The following is a 21,822-nucleotide window of genomic DNA, read 5'->3' on the forward strand; positions in this document are numbered from 1 at the left end:
AACATAAGGAGATGGAGAAAGTGTTGAGTGCACTTGTTGTAGAAGTCAAGAAAGTTGTGTTCTATTGAAGTGTGTAATTTTTCTTGTCGTTTTATTTTGATCAGTTCTCCTGGTGATGAACTGGTGAACTATGTGCCCAAAATACCATTTTATGAAGTAGTTTAAGTAGTGAAGCTTTAACTCAATGGCCTAAATAAATGAATTTGTGTTAAAAATTGGAGAGTTAAGTTTTAGAAGTTTTGCCAGGAACCGCTTTTATTTAACTTCTTAAAATCGAGAAGTTAAGTCTTGAAGGAGCGTTTGAGGGGCTAATTTTATCGGTTCGGCTAGAAATGCTCTAAAACTTAACTCTCTATAGCCTACATTTGGTTCAGGCATTTCATCAGAAACTCACAATGCAACACAAAGTAGCATTTCACGGCTAAGAGTTAGTAGCAAGTCACAACATATAGCAATGCCAACAACACACACGCACCACTCACTACCACAAACACACATAGCCCACATACACACGGTCTTGAGGTAGATGTCAAGAGGCGGGGGTGCGGGAGATGTTGGCGAGCAGCGGCGCACACATCGGGTGGCGCGGCGAGCGGGAAGATGCTAGTGACATGGAGGAGGGCGGGCGCACGACTACACGGGGCGGGGCGTGTATCGCCGAGGTAGGGCGCGTGCATCCAGTGTCCACGAGGCGAGGGAGCAGCTATCGTCGTGGCATGGTGCAGCTGGGAGTGGGGGTAACATGCGTCATCAGAGCGGGGTGTGAGGGTGTGCGTTATAGCAATGCTGGTGAAGATAGGAGTGAGGCACGAGGACAGGTGTCGCAGGTTGGTGGAGAGAGTGGGAGAGGGGCATGGGCCTCCATTCCTCGCAACGGGGAGCTTTGGGGGGCCACCAAAGAGAAGGACATCGACATGATGGGCGTGGGCATGGACAAGAGGAAGGAGTCGCTCAAGGGAATCTTTTACTCGGATTAGGCTTTCGCTCAAGGGATTTTTTTACTGGGATTAGGCTTTTGCTGCTCAAATTTGAGCAGTTGGTGCACTTCTCAAATTCTTTTGAGCTAAACGTTTTACTAGATTGAGCAAGAACAATTTATCACATTTATTCTGGAAGTGATTCATTTTTTTAAAATACAAAAATAGTTACTCTACATATTGTTGGGTTGGGTTGGGACCAGGCTTGGCATTTTGAGGTCGGGCATTGCAAAGCCCAGCCCAAAATCCTGTCTACCCTGCTGTCCATGGGTTTTTCTTGAGCTTGGTGTGAACAAAGTTTTCTAAGAAAACTCCAAGCTAAACGACTTATTTTTCATAAAAAAAATAGACGATTCATAATTTTTTAGCTTTTTTAGGGGTATTCATATATTTTTTTTAGCTGAGATGATTCATATTTTTTTGTTCAGGTATTCTCTGATCCCGAACTGCTAAAAGAAATAGCCGAGCCACAGCAAAATGCATATACTCTGAAACCAATTCTTCAGATCAGACACCTCGCTCTTCTTCTTCCCCCAAATCCCCACTCTTCACTCCCGTCGTCAGCTAGGGTTTCCGAGGTAGCTCCTCTTCCCCGGGCGGCAGGATGGGCGGCGGCGCGGCGGACCATGGCCAGGCCAGCGCTGCCCCTCCCATCGATCCGGCCGTCCTTGAGCCCCGGCGCGAGCCCCGTGCTCGTCTGCTTCCGCCGCGGCACGGCCTGCAGGAGACGGCAACGCTGCCGATCCCCGACGAGCTCGTGGCGGAGATCTTCCTCCGGCTGCCCCCAACCGATCTGGTCCGCGCCTCCGCCGCCTGCGCCTCGTTCTACCGTCTCATCGCCAGCCGCTCCTTCCTCCGTCGCTTCCGCAAGCTCCACGCCCTGCCCCTCCTCGGATTCCTCGATCTCTCCGGGAAATTCTTCGGAGTGGCCCCGCCTTCTCCTTCAGCGTCCGCGGCCCGCGCCGTCGCCCTCGCCGCCGACTTCTCCTTCTCCTTCCTACCCGGCCCCGCTCGGGACTGGAAGGTCCAGGACGTCCGCGGCGGCCGCGTTCTCCTCAACAGATCTCCCTTCGACAATCTCTCCCTGGTGGTGTGCGACCCCCTGCACCGGCGGTACCTCCTGCTTCCCCCAATCCCTGAAGTCGAGGGGTGGCTTCCTAGTTCAGTGGACAACCCACCACGCCACACAGGACGGCAAGCCCTCCTTGGTGACGACCAGGAGGCCATGGAAGAGACATCGTTCACGGTGATCTCAACTGTATTGCGCGGAAATAAGCAGGCCGCTTTTGTCTTCTCTTCCAGCACCGGACAATGGCGAGCTAGTATATGGAACGCCGGGTTTGGTTTCTTCTTCAGGCTCTGGTACGCCAATGGCTGCTTCTATGGGGTGACAGAATGCAGGAAAAAGTTGCTAGCACTTGACACCCGGAGGATGGAGTTCTCACTTTCTGACCTCCCACCCGAAGCCGGAGATTTTTCGCAACTAGACGTAGGTCCTTTCAAACAGTGCGTGAATATAGCCATTGTGGAGGCAGGGGAAGGCATCACTGGGATGTTTGTGCTTCCACATCACACATCAAACATCAGTTATCTAACTAGGCGAAACAATGGTGGGAGTTCCAGCCAGTGGCAGTTGAAGAAGACAATCCCACTGGATTCTTCTTGGTACATTTTCATTAGTTCAACAGGGAGGTACTTGCTTCTACTACGAAGGAGAAGAATAGAAGCTTTCATGTTGGATATCAAAACATTCCAACTTGAGAAGGTGTTCAGTGATGTCGTTTCGCGGTATGTATATAGAAGCTTCCCACCGTCGTTGTTTTCGTCACCGACAATATCATGCGGTAAGCTTTCTGTTGTGTCCAAGTTATGTCCTCGCCTTCATAGGTATCACACAGCTTTTCGGATGCCTCGTAGTTCATTACTGTGATTGGTTATTCTTGTTTACACTATTTGGTACTCCCTCCGTCCCAAAGTAAGTGTCTCAACTTTGTACTAGCTCTAGTATAAATTTGTACTAAGCTCAAGACACTTATTTTGGGACGGAGGGAGTAGCTGTTAACTTTTTTGTGCCTGTGGCAATGCTAATCAAGCTTAGGAGCATAATTGTGATATATTTGGTTTCCTGTTCTAATTGCCATTTTAAGGACAAGTAGAAAAGAGATCATGCATACTTTAAGTAGGCTGGAGGCCTTATGGGCTTGTAAAAAGCACCAGATATCAACAATTTATTTGGAGAAATGTTTTTTGTGGTCAAACTAATAGATGATGTACAAGTCTAAATCAAGTTTAACGTTGGATTGTTCAAGTCAAATATGAATTATCTTCTTTTCTCATTTCATGGATATAAGGAGGCGAAGAGGTCCTTTTTCTGGTCATTTTTACACCTATCAATTTATCTCATGATGTTCGTTTGACATAGATCTGCATAAATAATATGGTACCCCCTATGTAACTTAATATAAGACGTTTTTTGCACTATGTTGTTGCTACTGCTAATGGTTCTCCTATATATGTTGTGAGCAAAATTTGAGGTGGCGAGCTTGAATATTATTTTGTTCCATGGACTTGCCATTCAAATAGCAAGAACAGTTTGTCAGCTTGTGCTCAGTAACAGTTTGATTCGAAATCAGTTGGACGCCTATGTTTGTTTTGACAGCATGTTCCTCTGTCTCAGGCACATGCCAAATGCAGGCAATCAGTTTTTCTAGGATGACAGATCACACAGTTTGTTGAGTGTCTCTTTGTGAGGCCCCTGAGAATTTTTTTTTCTTGAGTGAGAAATTTGGTAACTACTAACTTGTGAAGTCCCACAACAGGAAGCCACCGTTCCTCTACAACTATTATTAAGTTCTTTTAGGATTCACTTCTACATTCCTTTTTCTTGCTATGCATTTCAATCTGGACTGCTAATTACACTGGTCAATGCATAGAAGACAGTGTTTGAGACTCTGGTCAATAAACCAATTTGAACATGGGTAACAAGAGTTCCAAAGGTTATTTTATGTGCCGTGCTTCTTCCCATGTTTTTTCTGCAAGCAATTTACCAAGTGTTGCCTGTCGTTTTGTTCCTCTTTGCTCACAAGCTTTTAAATGTCTGCAACTCGAATACTCCTAATTTTGAGATACTGGGCAGGTGTTGAGAACGAGGCCGAGGAGACGCTGGAACAAGGCTGCACTGCAAGCTCAAGTGCATAGTCTCCACTCTCTCCAGGGTTAGAATATGCTGAGACGAATGCAAGAGGTCAGGCTGATTTGTTGATCATAATATGGCGAGGTTGTTATGCAACTCGATAATTGACCACTAAGTTTGGTCTGCTTTTGCCCTTTGGTCTGTAGTATGCCATCCGGAATGATAAAATAGAACCTGGAGTATTTTATCTTGCATTCCTTGGTCTGGCAGTGATTGATGCGTTTGTTTGTCGGATAAGGTAGCGAGAGCAGTAACGAAAGTTCAGTTTCTCTGGGATCATTAGATTAACTAAGTGAAAGTACGACGGTACCTGCCATTTCTAAATTCAAGTTTCTCAAATGGATCTTGCCAGGTACTCAGAATTAAGAACAAAATGTTCTATTAAAGGTCGACTTAAGGTGGTGATCTACTCTACCGTTTACAGCCATTTCAGATTTTTCAATATGCCAGTTAAGGGAAAAAAAACTGGTAGCCAGGAGATGATAATTAGGTTCCATTATGATTTTATTTTTTCAAAGGATTCATGTATTCTTGTTTGCAATCATTTTTATCTGGCTGTTCATCAATCGGCATTGCAAATTACAAATGAGACTTTCTTCATTTCATATTTTTCTCCTTATGTGTAGTTGGGATTTATCTTGTGTGCCTTTGATCTTGACAATGATCGGTCCATTTGCCAAATAAGGTAAGCAATCACCTTCAAGAAAAAGGTAAGCAAAAGGATCGGTATGTTAAACTGGATCTTGGAGACTGCTCAGCGAGGACGTTGGTGATTCCGCTCTTTCAACGGTGTTTTCATCCTGTCTCTCTCGACATGCCTCCATTGCAGCATTTTAAAGCCTATGGTGGCTTTGCTGTCGCCTTTTGGTGGCGTTGCTGAGGGATAGGGCTGCTGCTACGACTACTTCAGGATTGCACTCTGTTGCTTTCCATAACAGTCAACTGATGGAGACGTAGGGGTGTTTTTTTTTTCCAGAAGCCAAATGATGAAATTGCTATAGACGTCAGGACATCAAAAAACTATCTAAGATCATGGGCTACTGGCAAATTTATCTATGTCCTGATATTTTTTGGCAAAAGAGGGCTTCACAAGCAACTTGTCCTGGCAAAACTGCAGGATGAATTGCCAACTTCATGCACTCTGCCATCTTACACCAGAACAGTAATGCGGCTTCACCTCGTCATCCACGGTTAGATTGTTCAGCAGCAACAAATGCCAACCAGAACTCGGGGTTGAGCATTCAAGGACATCGATACCGTTGTGGGAAAATTTGGGATCCCAAATCCACATACTTGTCGGTGAATCAAATCTTTGGTGATAGGACAAAGCACATCGTTTTTGGTTGACTGGTCAGGCCAGGCATTTTGGTTTTGGTGGCGAAAAAGGTATGGAGTTGGTCTTATTTGACTCAGAGGCCAGTTCTAGTCCAATGCCGTTAGTTTCTTAGCCTCGCCCATCCTCCAATTCACAGGAAAATTCGCAAGGAAGAAATCATTAGACAAGTAGAACTCCAAATCCAACTTGCCGAAAAATTACAACAGAGCCATTATCGAACAATTAAAGCAAAGATATAATGCAGCAAGGTGTTTGTACAGTAAAGTGCCATGTTGTTTTTAGGAACCAATGCTTATTAGTGCAAGAATTTAACCAGGCAGGCTGTTATTCGGGTTGGCTGTTAGCAGAAAATGCTGCACCTGAAACCAAATTCCCTTTGCTCTCTTTTGCAACACATACTTGGAACGGCAAATAAAATGAGCGTTAGGTACTTATATAACCTCACAGAAGCTCAGTCTCAAAGGCATTATATTTCCTAAGTGTGCCGTTAACAAATAGAATTGACAATGTTGTTTTACCAACAAATGTAAAAGTGAGAGATCGGCTTTTTGTACAGCGAGAAATAACCTGAGCAGGCTGTTGTTGAGGTTGGTTATTCAGAAATAATATAAAAGAATTCAGACGGAAACATTCAGAAGGTAGAATAAAGAGGCAACACACAGTATTTGCAAGGAAGAAAATATACTGTTGTACCAAATGGTGGGCCCAAAATTCATCAATTCTATCATTCTAAAAGCACAAAAAATGTATCTAATTCACTACTGTATCATGTGCAACAACCCGGAGATTAGCAAATAAATGCGCTAAAGGGTACAAAACATTTCTGAGTAGTTTGACCACATCTCGTTCCCCTACAAAAGTAGCTCACAAAACAAATATGACAATAACATAAATGAGTAACTTCCAAGGAAACAAATAATTAGTAAGTAAAATAATCTTACATCTCGTTCCCCGAGACATGTGAACAAACATGTGATGGATAACCTGACTCTCCCGATGGTAACCTCATAGGAACCTCAATCTCTGACGGGAAGCAAGTAACCTCATTGCATGTTTTTTGTAGACAGATGACTCCTCACTAGATGTTTTTGTAGAGATGAAGGCTAGTAACCACCAAGAGTAGTGCATAATTTACAACCGCACTCACGACCTACATAACTAATCGATGGGCACTCTGCACATGACAGATATGAAAATCAATAATGAAAAAGAATTGATGCATCTCTGTCTATTGATATGAGATATTATGAATTGAATATTTCGCACATATAAGCAACTCCTACCTTGCTACTGCACTAACTAGTACTGAAGCGCGACGACCATTGGCAAATAGCATGTGGATCAGGAGATTTGCAATGGTAACTTATTTTGCTCAATTTAATCAGTCTATCTAAGTATAATCTCTGACAAACAATTTAGTCTGCATCCGAAAATCTCCCTTTGATGGATGAAAAATATTTCTAACATTGATAAATATAATCACACGGGCAATTGAAGTATATACCAGATATCCTATGTAGATCAGGAGATTTCCGAAGATAGCTTATTTTCTCGATTTAATCAAGTTTGTTTAAGTACAATCTGTGGAGAACAAAGAGCATACAGAAAACCAGGATAAGCCCCATGCTTCTAAGGACAGGAGATTCACATCTCAGGACAAGCCGCGTGCTTCTAAGTACAGGAGCATCACATCTCAAATGGCATGTATGCCTTGTGCCACAAAATCTTCTCATGCACTATACACAGTATGTGCTGAATAAGCTATATATTATATTAAGCTCATCTTCACTGTGAAATACATGAACTGAGAACATGCTGATGGATGACAATATCATGCATTAACAGGGATGATGATCTACAAAGAAGATCCTATTACTGATTATTGGTATCCAGCAGATCACAAATTGTCCCCACACTCTATAAATTACTCTTGTCAGGGCTTCTGTTATTCCAAGATAATATCGTAAGGTCCAAATTTGGGTTTCCAACCAAAGAACATGACCATAACAACCTATTTAATATTGCCAACATATGTAAGATTGCTTGGCAATGACTAACTAATGTTCTGCACAAACAATATAATAATCTTCTTTAAAAGGCACTGTACCCAGCATAGACTGAAGGAACTCATGACAGCAAATTTTAACTACACATGAGTACTTGTTTAGTTAAACACCAAACATTTTTCCCAGGAATATTGAATAAACAAAGACAATAACCACCAGCTTTGGAAATGAAATTCTTGAAACTAAATTTAAAAAGATAAGATAAAGGCATATAGCTATCCGCAAGCAGAATATTAATAAACTGTACAGTCAAGAAAAGGGAAATTAATCACTGGCCTTAGAATGATAACTTGGTGAACTCTGGTATGAATTTGTAGGTCTCTTTGTGTCGTTTTCTTTAGCACAATCTGAGCACAGGAAATTGTCTAACTTTTTGGCCTACTCAATGATCATTCCCATACAGGTTGGATGGAACCTGCACATGTTCAAAGGTACAAACTAAATAAACATGTGAATAAAGAAGGTCAACAGTAGCAGAAATACTGAGAAGATGAAAAGAGGGAATGACTCCCTAATTTTACCAACAGTTACCACCATCTTATTAACTTAGTAATCTTCAGAAATGTAAAACATTCTTTTGTGAAAGAACAATAAGCATGCAATGAAGGGAAACATATTACCAATTGAAAGATTTTATCAGCAAGCAAAAGTCTCATTTAAATTTTGAAGCAAGCAGACAAACTCTGTAAATATATATTAAAGTTTAAAGCAGCCTTTGTTGGGTTGTTAGTGCTTGGAACCTAATTATTAGATCTCTGAAAGAACTTGGAAAATAATGTATCCAATAAGCAAAAATATCATATTTGCACTTTACCAGCAGTCGTTTTCGATATAGAAAATTAAGCGCCTCTAGAAGATTTTGTAAAAAATATCTATCCACTAGCCAGTGCCTTTGGGATTACAGGGAGCCCATTAGTATCTTATGATCTTACTACCTACAACAAAATACACCAATCCGTAAGAAATTGCGACCAGCATGAAACTGAACTTCAAATATGATACAACAAAATGTAGCAGAGGTGGCTGCAAACACATAACTAGTGGTGTTTTCTTTGACATGGCCTCGCCTCAATGTAGATCTGACCGTGGAAACCTCTTGTGCCTCGCCGGCGATGGTTGTCTGCAGCTTCTACCACTGAATCTCAGGTCTGCAGGGGGGTAATTTATTAGACCAAATCTCATAGAAGAAAACAAATAATTCATTTATAGATCCCGCTGACTAGATCTCATTGATCAATATGAAAAATATAGGGAAGTAAATTAGGAACACATTATAACAATCTATATACTATAACATGAAGAATCATAGATAGGGGGAGCAAGAAGGCTGCATTTCTTCCAAAAGTAGTACTCCCTCCGTCCCAATATTCTTGTCTTAGATTTGTCTAAGTACGGATGTATCAAGTCACGTTTTAGTATTAGATACATCTGTATCTTGATAAATTTAAGACAAGAATTTTGGGACGGAGGGAGTAGTACTAAACAAAAGAAACGTTATGAAGGTGAGTTTTACCTTTAATTGATTCGAACCATGCTGCAGGAACGAAGGTCAGATGAACTTCTATTGCCGCCTGCCACCTCCGGAACGCTCGCCCCTTCTTCCGCTCCCAATTCCAGAAACTGCAAGGAAAGAGAGAGACTGGGGGGGGGGGGGGGGGGGGGGGCAACAAGGCAAAGAGGAGTGGAGTCAGCCGTGGGGCTCATGGCCAGGGAGGGGCTCCTTCATCCCGATTTTTTTTCTAGCTATAGTGGCTGCGGGCTGACTTCAATGAATAATTCCACGGGAGCAACGAGGCTACCTAGTGACCCTCTCATACTGTAGGAGTTAAATTTCTTTCCTTAATTTTCCCAATAACACCAATCACCCATGTATTGTCTTCCACCACCCATCCCACCATGTCTTCCCATACTAATGTTGTAGACCCTAGGCCGTCGTCACCTGCAGTTTCAGGAGGTCGCGCCTCGTCACCATGTACAGAAGGTCAGCACCTCACCGCCATCTGTAGGAGGCCAACGCCCCGCAGCTCCAGGAGGCGCAATATTTGAGACGTCTGCTGTTGCAGGTCACGGTCTCCGCTTCTTTTGCTACACACAGGACCTCAACGCCAGACTTCACCGCGGAACCTTAGCCCCGGCAACCCGTTCCACCAACTGGCTTCTCTAGGGCACTGTGCGTGCCCTATACACTGCTCTTCCATGTTCTACTGCTCTCTAAGACTGTTCTGTAAAAGAAAAGAGTAGAACAAAGAAACAGGTACAGTGACTTCATTAGACATAGTATCTTCCTTGTTGTTCGGTGATTTCTTAGGGTGTTACCTACACTGACCCCACCTCATACAGTGTTCCTCCTCCTATGAGGTTGCTCCCCCCCAATTGTTTTTACAGGCAGTGGTGGTGGCTCCATAGTGACACCTCTCGCGACCTTTATAGATGGTGATGGTCGCTCTACACAGACTCCCCTCATGGCTTTCATCGATAGTGTTGGTGCACATCACTCCCACGTGGTTGGTGTTTGTGTGCCTACGACGCTGTCTCCTCCATCGACTTGACTTCTACCACTGGTATTTGTCGTGCTACACCGCCTCCTCTTGGGGCTCACATAGGTGGTGGTGACGGCCACTCCTCTTTTGGTGATTCTACGTCGACCACTTCAGCGATATCCTTCACCGAGCAGGAGCTTGGACAACTTCGACACCTACTTATTGCTTATTCATCGCCCGGTGCTTTTGTATAGTCAAGTATATTTCCATGGATCCTTTGATTGGAGCGTATTTTCATATAACTCATGATTCTTCCACTTTGTCCTCTATTCAAACCTCTAGCTTCTCCTGTTCATGTTCTTACTGTTGATGGTACTTCCCTCCCATTCGATAGTTGAGACACTCCTATCACTTTGTCTTGTCATGTTCCTTCTTTTGCTCACCTTCCTTGACTTACCATGTAACTCATTTTAGGTGGTTAGATTGTTGACTGGTTGTAGATTAGGACCCTCACACGGGTGCTCTACTTGGTGCCAATCTCTTCGCCTCTGTTACCTCAGACTACTAGCTCTCTATCGCATCATTGTCTTGGTCACTTCTGTCTCTCGTCCCTCATCCTTGGTGTCCCACTTACAGGTATTTTCATATAACTCATGATTCTTCTAGTTTGTCCTCCATTCAAACCTCTAGCTTCTCACGTTCATGTTCTTACTGTTGATGGTACTTCCCTCCCATTCGATAGTTGAGGCACTCTTACAGGTATTTTCATATAACTCATGATTCTTCCGGTTTGTCCTCCATTCAAACCTCTAGCTTCTCATGTTCATGTTCTTACTGTTGATGGTACTTCCCTCCCATTCGATAGTTGAGGCACTCTTATCACCTTGTCTTGTCATGTTCCTTCTTTTGCTCACCTTCTTTGACTTACCATGTAGCTCATTTTAGGTGGTTAGATTGTTGACTGATTGTAGATTAGGACCGTCACACGGGTGCTCTACTTGGTGCCAATCTCTTCGCCTCTGTTACCTCGACTACCAGCTCTCTATCGCATCATTGTCTTGGTCACTTCTGCATCTCGTCCCTCGTCCTTAGTTTGACGTGGATATGTCTCCGGCGTTGGATCTTTAGACTGTCAAGTTGTTTGCTTGGTAAATAGTTCTGTAATTGCATTTGCATCCTCATAGCAAGACGGTTTCTCAATGCCCTTTCGATCTTGTTCACTCTGATGTTTGGGATCCAACTCCATTTGCCTCGAAAAGAGGCCATTCTTTACTATAATATCTTTATAGATGATTCGTCTGTAAGAAGTTTGCCGCCATGACTACCCATGATTGTCTTCCATGCCATGCCACCATGCTTGACCCAGTTTTCCACTCCTATCTGTGTCTTCCATGTAGATTTTGCTCAAGACTATACCTCTCATTTGTTGCGTGGATTCCTTGCTGAGCAGGACACACTTGCTCTCCTGGTGCCCATGCTTAGAATGGTGTTGATGAGCACAAGCATCATCACTTTCTTGAGGCGACTCGTGAATTAATGATCGTCGTGGCTCTTCCGCCTCACTTTTGGGTTGAGGTTGTTCCTACTTGCACCTATCTCATCAACATTCGACCTTCCTCTGCTTTGCATGGTGACATTTCTATCGAGCATCATTTTGGTTGTTCTCATGACTCGGTGTTTTGTTTGTTTGCTTGTCGTTGCTATGTTCTGCCACCCCCCCCCCCCCCCCGAACGCACCAAACTGACTGCTCAGTCAGTTGAATGTCTTCACAATGACGAGCACAACGGCTATCAATGTTGGGATTCTATCGGTCGTCGAATATGCATTTCTCGGGATGTGACTTTTGATGAGTCTCGTCCTTTTCTATCCACGCCCATCCTCCCATTGAGGATATTCCTTTCCTCACTTTTCCCTATACAACTATCACCCATGTGTTGCCCTCGTCCACCCATCCCATCATGTCTTCACATACTACTCTTGTAGACACCATGCCATCGTCACATGTGGCTTCCCCACCTCATTTGTTACCTTAGGCAACCTCACCACGCTCGTCCCATGTGGCTTCTCCGGTGATTCCCCCTCGTTCTCTTATATTTACCACATTGGTCGTCCACTTGTTGTGGATTCTTCTGATGCGCCATCTCCCTTGACTACCATGCCTCCTATTGGCCACGCACCGCCTCCAGCTCAACCTACTATGGCTTTTGCACTCACCCGCTTCCCCCTATTGTATACTATGGTTATTCTGGCGCCATTCTTCTCGAGATGAATGCTCATGACAGTGTTGTTCACCTCAAACTGCAACATGCAATGGCATAAGAGGTTGCTGCTCGTGAGTGCATAGACACATAGGATCTCATTTCCCTTCCTTCTCGTGCTCGTCTATCACTTGTAAGTGGGTCTACAATGTTAAGACTGGTGGTTCTCCTAAGCGTCACAAAGCTCGTCGTGTGGCCCGTGGTTTTCAACAAAAATATGGCCATGGTCATGGCAGAGTGCCATGCCATGCCATGGCTGTGACTACAATGGCACCTCACTCCACAACAACCATGCCATGCCATCACAAGTAACAGATCCATGTGTAGACATCGGATCTACCCACAATCGTCCATTGTCATGGCCGACACACGGGCATATGCCCTCCTCCTGTCTTCCTCGTTTCCTTATCGCCATCCCTTCTTCACTCGGCTCTAGGTCCAAAGACTGACGGCAATGACAGTCCGCTCTCGGTAGCGTTTTCACCCTTCCCCCACACCTCCCGCGTACTCTCCACTGCCTACTAGTCCGACAAGGCATCCTTCACATGTCTGCAAGTTGCTTTGTGTGCTGCCTTGTTCCTACATCCTGTGCTCCCATGCAGGTTTCCCAAATAGCCACAAGCTCGGGCACCACCACTGGCGGAGCAAGAGCACAAGCAGTCGGCACCGTCTCCGTCTTACCCGAGGACGCATAGCGCCCAGGAGCACGACGCTACCTGTCGCCAAGGCCAGGGACGGCCAACAAGGGAATGTGGAATGCGGGACCAAGTCCGTGACACACAACTCACAAACAAGGGAAGAACGCCAAGTCGGATCGGCAAGAAACGGAGAGTGCGTGAGAGTTATGGGGATGCAATGAAAACGCTGTCAAGAGCGGCATGCCATTGCCATCCTGTCTTCTCTTCACATGAACTTGCAAATAGGGAGGGCATGAGGAAGCAATGAAAATGATGGCAGGAGCAGCAAGCCCTCGTCATCCTCTGTCTTTCTTCACTTGAACTTGCAAATAGAAACACTAAGCTAAGCTGCTCATTCCAGTTTCCCTCGTGGTATTCTGTAAGACTTGTCACTTTCTTTCCCCTGGCACCAAGGGCAGGTCCTTGACTGACGCGGGGTTGCCTGCAATCATAACATCTTGCGAGGTGGCTACATACCAAAGTCATAACCAAGGAAGGGCCAAAATCATCTTTCTCCTTACACATCGGGTCTATTCAAGCTCGATTTTCTTTCCTCGACCACCTTGGCACCAACTAGCCCAGCCACCTCAGGCCAAAATGCCAAAATAGGAGTAAGGCTTCTTGTTAGTAGAAATGTCCAAAAATTATCATACAAGTGTGCTACCATGAGGTTGAGCACTGAACTCATTTCTAGGCTGGAAGCACATCTTTCCATGGATCCTTGATATTGGAGAGTCTTTTCATATGACCCATGCTTCTTCCGGATTGTCCTCCATTCAAACCTTTAGACTCTCATGTTCATGTTCTTACTGTTGATGGTACTTTCCCTCCCATTCAATAGTCTAGGCACTATTAGCACTTTGTTGTCATGTTCCTTGACTTACCATGTAGCTCATTTCAAGTGTAAGATTGTTGACTCAGGAGTAGTCATCCTCTTCTTTGGCTCTTGTTTACATTAGGATCGACACACGTGTGCTCTACTTTGTGTTGGCCCTCGGTGCAGTGACTCCCAGGTCCTCCGAGAGCTTGAATGGCTTCACCTGCCTTGCTGCCACCACCGCTACTCTCTTCACCTATGTTTTCTCGGCTGCCGGCTCTATGTGGCATCATTGTGGGTCACTTGTATGGCTCTCATCCCTCGTCCTTAGTTCGACGTGGTTTTCTTGGATCTATCTCAGGTGTTGTGTCTTTAAACTACCAGGTTTATCAGCTTGGTAAACAGGTTCGGTTACTTTAAACTCATAGCGAGGCGGTGTCTCAACATCCTTTCAATCTTGTTCACTCTGATGTTTGGGGTCCAACTACCTTCGCCTCAAAAGGAGGCCATCGCTACTATATTATGTTTATAGATGATTACTCTCGACACACATGGATATATTTCATATCTTCTTGTAGTGAGATCCTATCGGTGAGAAGTTTATCGCCATGGTTCATACCCAGTTTTCCACTCCCATCAGTGTCTTCTGTGCTGATTCTGCTCGTGAGTATATCTCTCATTTGTTGTGGGATTCCTCGCCGAGCAGGGCGCACTTGGTCAGTTCTCTTCTAGTGCTCATGCTCAAAATGGTGTTAATGAGCGCAAGCATCGTCACTTCCTTGAGGCAGCTCGTGCGTCGATGATCATCGCCTCTCTTCCACCTCACGTTTGGGTTGAGATTGTTCCTACTTCCACCCATCTCATCAATATTCACCCTTCCTCTGCTCCGCAGGGTGACATTTCTCTCGAGCATCTTTTTAGTCGTTCTTATGACTACACAATGCTTCATTTGTTTGGTTGCTGTTGCTACCTTTTCCTCGTTTGTTTCCTTGGCTACCGACTCTGTGGCATCATCGTCGGTCAATTGTATGGCTCTCGTCCCTCACCTCTCAACGTGATTTTCTTGTATCTATCTCAGGTGTTGTCTTTAAACTGTCAAGTTTGTCGGCTTGGTAAACATGATTACTTCATCCTCATAGTGAGACGGTCTCTCAATGTCCTTTTGATCTTGTTCTCTCAAGCGTCTTTTTGGTCATTCTCATGGCTACTCAATGCTTCTTTTTTTTGGTTGCGGTTGCTACCTTTTCTTTTTGACCACCCCCCCTCCCGTGAACGCACCAAACTGGTTGCTCAGTCTATTGAATGTCACTTGTTAGGATCCTGTTGCCCATGGGACGCTCATTTCTCGGGATGTGGTTTTGATGAGTCTCATCCTTTCAATCCACGCCCATCCTCCCATTGACGATATTTCTTTCCTCACTTTTGCAGATACACCTATCACCCACGCATTGTCCTCATCCACCCATCCCACCGTGTCTTCCCGTACTAATATTCTAGACTACATACCATTGTCACATGTGGCTTCCTCACCTCGTTCATTACCTTCAAACCTCGCTCGTCCCGTGAGGCTTCTCCGGTGATTCCCCCTCATCCTCTTCTTACCACATTGGTCGTCCACGTGTTGTGGATTCTTCTAATTCGCCATCTCCCTCAACTACCAAACCTCCTTCTATTGGTAACTCACTGCCTCCAACTCAACCTACTATGGCTTCCGTGCTCGCCCGCTTTCCTCTATTGAACGCTATGGTTATTCTGGCACCACTCTTCTTGAGACGACTTCTTACTTTGACGCTGTCAAAAATGCCTTTCTTAATTGAATGAAGTGACATAAAATGGGTGTCCACAGCACCCGTACCGGCCCTCCATGTTGTATGAATAATTTGTAAGTGCATATCATGGATGGTACACAGACTACATATATGCACTCAGAATATCATGGAGGCAGGCAGGGAATAAATAAAGTGGTGATACTACATCCTGAAACGAACAAGACTGCTCCATGTGTGTAGTGGGAAACTACATACATATATATGCATATATATTTGGGTGTGCTGCCTAGTTGTTGAGTGCGAAGAAGAAGTGTTTCAGACTTTGAGTGGGATGGGAATCAACATGAACATGAGCTATATATATATTCTATCAATTCCTGCTCAAAGACATATATATTCAGCAAGTTTCTATCAGGCAGGCTAGTGGCAGCAAGGCAGAGAAACAAACAAACAAACAAACAGTATCACCATCGTTATGGAAGGGCGTACTGTAGCAGCCTAACCAGAAATAGCCATGGCACGCCGAGCTCAGAGCAACCACTGGAGGCGAGGAGAGGAACTCACCGTAGCTGTTTCTGTAGCCGCTGCCACCATCTCACGGAAGCAACGCCGAGGTGCCTGGCGCGATGAACCCCTTGTCGTCTGCATCGGTGATGGTGTTATACCGAATCGAATCCTGCTGCACAAGAAGGGCAAGAGAAATAACAAATAATCTTGAGGTCAAATCGAAAAACAAAACAAGAAGTGATGAACTTGAGCTTGAAGAAAACATGGGGTGACCTAGTTCAGGTAAGGTACACGCACACACACACAGGGCTAGAGATGAACACAGACCACCTACATCGGAAGAGAATTGCTAATAATCTGAGAGATGCAGTGTATTCAATTATTCATTTATAGAAGCAAGCTCAAACTGGGCTTGTAGTCAGTGACAGGGTAACAGGGTACATTCAAGTCCAAGAAGTCCAAGTATCTTGACAAAATTTCAGTAGTAGTCAAATTTCAGTGCAAGGGGATGTTTCAATAGCTCCAGAAAAGTTCAGTACAGGTGAAAAATTCAATATCCTCAGAGAAGTGCTTGCATGAATATGAACCAAAAATAGTCCTCGATCAGGAAAGGTAATAAAAGGTACATCATGTTATAATCCACATTAAAGGTTATATGTCATGAACTCATGATTCCACGGTCATACAAGAAAGTAAACAAACCATTTATTTGTCACCATTGGTAAAACTGGTCAGAAACTATTCCTTGCCAGGAACAAAGTATGCGTAGCAAGCCAGGAGCAAAAACATTTATTATGCAGACAAATGAAATTAACGTCAAAGAATCTAGCTTAGAGTACAGCAGCAAAGACTTGTGCCAAATGCCTCCACCACAAGGCGAACATTCTGTATAACTCAAGAAATTTACCTTTCTGGCTTCATCTCTTTGTCCAAATAAAATATGAATTCCTTCCTTTCAAAATCTACCACCCTGCAGAAGAGGCAAGATCAATCTTCTTATATGCAATAATCTCGAACTAATAAGTTCTTGCTCAAGACATATAAATCTTGCCAATAAAGCACGCGGCATCAGTATAATTCTCCAGGAGCTGATAAAAGGAGAAGCATACACATAGAAAATAATTTATCTATTTGTGTGGAGCACTGTGGTATAATTATTCAGGAACTGATAGCAGGCGAAGCATACTTAGAGGAATTAATTTATCTATTCGTGTGGAGCATGCTAAAAGATACAGGTTAGGCAGGTTCTTGTGGATACCATCATATGAACAGGCAGTCTGCAAGTTTTCCATATTCCATGACAAGGCAATGACTTATGATGTACTCTCTTGGTCCCCTCTCCCTACGGATATATGCTACTCCGACAACAAGCATTGCATAAAACAGCTCTGCCTAGTGCCTATACAGTCGATGTCCAATTCCTTCTTTTATATTCTTCAATTCAATTACACGAGACAGCAAATCGAAAGACCACTTTAACAGGGTCAAGGAACAAATATTTCAAGTAGAACATATACAGCAGCGAAAATTGATGGTGTGCACATCAGAAGACCAAATTACCTGTAGTACATCGAACAGCCCACGCGGAATACTGGCTTCTTTCACTGGCCAGAGTAATTATTTTGGGACTGGTACTGCTTAATTTGGATTTACTAGCTGATGCAGATATGTTGGCAATGAGACAAATCTGCAGTTCAGAACAGAGAGGTAAATTTCTGAAGTTCAGTGCCCTGTTCTGAACAGAAAGACAAATCAAATCTGCTTAATTTGGATGTTCATCCTTTCCAAATCTGCAATTCCCTTCTTTTCAAAACTACCAGACTGCTTAATTAATTTACAAACAAAGAAAATTCCGGCTTAAAGATTTATGGGGGAGAATGCACCTGGCAGGTTGTTGGCAATGTAATTGATGTGCTTGTGCCGCTGCGAAGAAAGGAGGCGGGGAATCAAAACCCTAGAAAACATGTTGCTCGTGCCGCTTGTCGTGGAAGAGAAGGGAGGCTCAAGATGCGGCCTGTGCCGCTTCCGTGGAAGAGAAGGGGGCTCACCGGCTGAGGAACGGAGCACGCTGAGCGAGCGTTCGAGGAGGAAAGGGACCTGCGCCATCGGTCGCCGTGGAAGAGGAGCGACGAGCTCTGTCGCAGCCGCGCGCCAAAGGATCGCCGATGCGCCACTTCTCGCTGGAATCCGAAATTCCCCGCCGGCAGATTGGATTGAGGAAGAGTAAGAAGCTGAGAGGGGAGGCGGGAGCGGCGGCGTTCATCTCTGCTCGCTCGCCGGCCGCCAGAGGAGTTGCGCCGCGGCGGGGAGAGAAGGGTGGATCGATTTGGGGTCGTTTTCGTTGAGCGTTTCGGCCTCGATGGGCTGTCGGTGACTCTTGGGCCGTCGTTTCTCTGGTCCTGGTCTAGGAAAAAAAATGGAATTTCCTAAACCACATGACCCCTCTTGTGGCTATTAACTCCACATGACCCCTTTCAATTTTGCTTTGAATTAATAAAGTGTGGGCATTCCTCAAAAAAGGGAAAATTTTGGATTTTCTCAACAAAAAAAATAGATTTTCTATAAAAAGGAAAAAATTGGAACATAATTGGCTAAAAAAAATCGGTTGAATTGATCACACACACAAAAATCGGTTGAATTGATCACACACACAAAAAAAACGATGATTGACCTTACGCGGACGGGGACCCTCTTGTTTTAGGGTTTACTACTCTACCGGCAATCTCGATCTCCGGTGAGATTTTATCACCATTGTTATTTTCTCGCACTAGTTGATCCAGAGAGCGGCTACCACCTCCTCTCATGGAAGGGGCGTCGAGTTCTTCACGGGCGGTGGGGAAGAAAGCGGTGGAGGGGAACTTGGACGGGCTGACGAAGCACTTGGAGCTGCAGGATGATGAGCTAGACGGCATAGTGGTGGGAAGTATAGCTGGCCAAACAGGCCGGGCCAACCAGGCCAGCCCGCGAGCACGCCGGCATGGCCCGCCATGGGCCAGGCACGACACGGACTAAATGGGTCATGCCCGGCACGCGACACACCTTGGCCCGTGCCTGGGCCTAGAGGCTGGGCATGCAGGCCGGCACGACACGGCCCGTTTGGCCATGTCTGGTGGGAAGAGAGGATGTCAAGAAAATTGGGTGTGTTTGGTAGGGTGCATGAAGGCAAAACTTCCCAATCTAACACACTTTTACTTGTTTGGTAAGGTGCATGGGCTCACCTGGGCTATTCTCATCTGATGCAAAAAGGGCTCTTATGTGATAGCCTTGCTTATTAGGGATGATAGACTACTCATATCAATAAGGAATTCCTTCTTTTACGGGAGCCCATTCGAAAAGATCTCCAAAGTTAAACGTGCTCAGCTTGGAGTAATTTCAAGATGGGTGACCGACCGGGAAGTTGCTCCGGGGTGCGTACGAGTGAGGACAAAGTGCGCAGAAAAGACTAGTATTGACTTGTGGGGCCAGTCTAGATCCCGCTAGAAGTAACGACCACCGGCGGGTGTGTCCGAGGCATTACACCTTAGGCATACTCATCTCATGCACCTACATTGACGTAGTGATGCTGGCCTGACCCTCATTGCCACCCACCAGACCACATCTAGATATGTTTAAAATTTCAAAAAATATTAAAAATTCAAATTTTGTTTCAATTTTCAAAAAATATTCAGAATTTCAAATTTTGTTTAAGTTTTCAAAAAGTTCAAAATTTTAATTTTAGGAAAACATTCAGAATTTCAAAATTGTTTAAATTTTCAAAAAAGGTTCAGAACTTCAAATTTGTTTAAATTTTCAAAAAAATTGGAATTTCAAATTATATTTATATTTCCAAAAAATGTTCAGCATTTCAAAAAAAATTAAATGTTTAGAAATTCAAAGAAAAACTAATGTTCAAAAAATGTTTGGAATTTTAAATTGTGTTCAAATTTTTAAAAATAATATTTCAACTTTTGTTTAAATTTTAAAAAATGTTTAGAATTTCAAATATGTTCAAATTTCAAAAGGTGTTTAGAACATTTAAATTTATTAAAAAATTTAAAAAATGTTTAGGATTTAAAATTTGGTTTAGATTTCCAATAAAATTTCATAATTTCAAAGTATGTTTAATTTTTTCGTGCTTTTTCAATTTTGTTCACCATTCAAAAAATATTCGAAATTCAAAATTGTTCAGCATGTCTATACGCATGCAGGCTGCCAAAAAAAGTTTCAGCTAAGCATGTCTCAGCGGATACACCGCTGCCAAACAACAACAAATGAATGGACTCAGCATGTATGAGAGGAGAACAACTAGGCTAGATCCATACATACTACCAAACACACCGTCTCGGCGCTTGATCATAGACCGGCCATTGAGTCCTACTATGATGTTCAAGACTCTCAAGCACTTCCTTTGGTCCTTTTTTGTCTGCATATAAGTTTCGTCTATAGTCAAGAGGTATCTTTAATTTGACCAAACTTATAGAAAAATGTATCAACATTCACCATACTAAATCAATATCATTAGCTTCATTATGGAGTGTAGTTTCATATTATATTTGGTATTGTAGATGTTGATATTTTTTGATATAAATTTGGTCAAATTGTGCAAAGCTTGACTTAACACAAATCCTACATGCAGAGTAAAAAGTACAACGTTTGGGTAATACACAAACCCCAAAGTATCGCGAAGCAGGAGCCTCGGGATTGGAAGAAAGTGGTACGTGGTGGTCCTTTACTCTTCAAGGGATACAACCTAATTGTGGAAGACTACTATGGACACACTGATCCGGCCACAACCAACTTTGATGGACTATATGTGTGCGCGTAAATTCACAAGATTCTATATCTTTACCATCATGAGAGTGTCGTGGATCAACTAGCGAGGAGAATTGGGAAGGTTTGTGATGGCTCTATTTTTAGAGCTCATTTGTTGCATGTTCTCTTCATATATTATGTCTCACTAAATCAAATAGTTGTCCATTATGCATTTTTACTGATATTTACACTTCTCCTTGTGAGCATTGCACATTTACTATTTTCTTTAGTTTTAGTTAGTTTTCCTTCTTTTTCTTGTGTCTATGGGTGTTTTGGAGCAACCTAGGAGCAAGCACGATGAAAGGACCAAGGATGGGCTCAATATGGAGTCACCTAGGGGCGAGAATTAGCCATTCCGGAGGTCGAAAAACTGAATTTTTTATCTTCAAGTACTCCAAATCAAGATCTAAAACTAGTAACGGGCTTGTCTCATTCATACGAATTCAACGGGCCCAAGAACGTCAAATTCCGAGTCCGTATGAAGAAATGGCAGTTGTTTTACTAGAGAAGGTCAGAACAAAAGACGTTGTTCCATGCGCCCGCAGCCGGTCGTTTTGCTTGACGTATGACCTACAGAGAGCTCTGAAAGTTGCCCTTACAGACGAGATTCTTCACCAATTTCTTCCCCAATTGTTCTCACGGGATCATTGGCTCATAATGAAGAGACTGGGAGAGGATAAGGCTCATCTTGAGCCCTTGGATAAACAGAGAGACACCACATCTATGGAGGAGGGTTGAGGAGAGACATTATATATGCAACTCCAACACTAACTGCTAGCACAACATTCATCCACCATCTCATTCATCCACAACCCATCTTCATTGCTACTCCGCCACCAAGGAAGTAGGGACAAAATCAAGGGAAAAAGAGGAGGCTCCGCCACCATGAGCACCGACACTACAAAAAAACACTTTCGTGATGATACGTGTTTGTCACAGTAGGTCGCGTT

The 21,822-nt window shown here is 43.8% G+C and overlaps 1 protein-coding gene and 1 long non-coding RNA gene across 4 annotated transcripts; one reads left to right on the top strand and one right to left on the bottom strand.

Moving 5' to 3' along the window:
- Positions 1 to 1,459: 1,459 nt before the first annotated feature.
- On the top strand, positions 1,460 to 20,093 carry LOC123135603 (uncharacterized). Of its 2 annotated transcripts, XM_044554751.1 has the most exons (3): positions 1,460 to 2,821; positions 4,114 to 4,221; positions 20,083 to 20,093. In XM_044554751.1, exons 1-2 carry the CDS (start codon positions 1,582 to 1,584, stop codon positions 4,173 to 4,175), a joined length of 1,302 nt encoding a protein of 433 aa, XP_044410686.1. In that variant the 5' UTR covers positions 1,460 to 1,581; the 3' UTR covers positions 4,176 to 4,221; positions 20,083 to 20,093. The 2 variants fall into 2 exon arrangements, with proteins under 2 accessions (XP_044410686.1, XP_044410685.1); XM_044554750.1 differs by lacking the exon at positions 20,083 to 20,093 and having other exon boundaries at positions 1,461 to 2,821; positions 4,114 to 4,775.
- On the bottom strand, positions 5,414 to 18,421 carry LOC123135604 (uncharacterized). Of its 2 annotated transcripts, XR_006466098.1 has the most exons (9): positions 18,130 to 18,421; positions 17,965 to 18,004; positions 17,642 to 17,768; positions 16,989 to 17,051; positions 16,139 to 16,250; positions 9,086 to 9,211; positions 8,387 to 8,720; positions 6,448 to 7,987; positions 5,414 to 6,357 (listed from the first exon to the last, which is right to left on the bottom strand). It is a non-coding gene; the product is annotated as an uncharacterized lncRNA (long non-coding RNA). The 2 variants fall into 2 exon arrangements; XR_006466097.1 differs by lacking the exon at positions 5,414 to 6,357 and having other exon boundaries at positions 7,637 to 7,987; positions 16,139 to 16,253.
- Positions 20,094 to 21,822: the final 1,729 nt, after the last annotated feature.

This window comes from Triticum aestivum, chromosome 6B (assembly GCF_018294505.1).
Source record: "Triticum aestivum cultivar Chinese Spring chromosome 6B, IWGSC CS RefSeq v2.1, whole genome shotgun sequence".
NCBI classification, from domain to species: Eukaryota; Viridiplantae; Streptophyta; class Magnoliopsida; order Poales; family Poaceae; genus Triticum; species Triticum aestivum.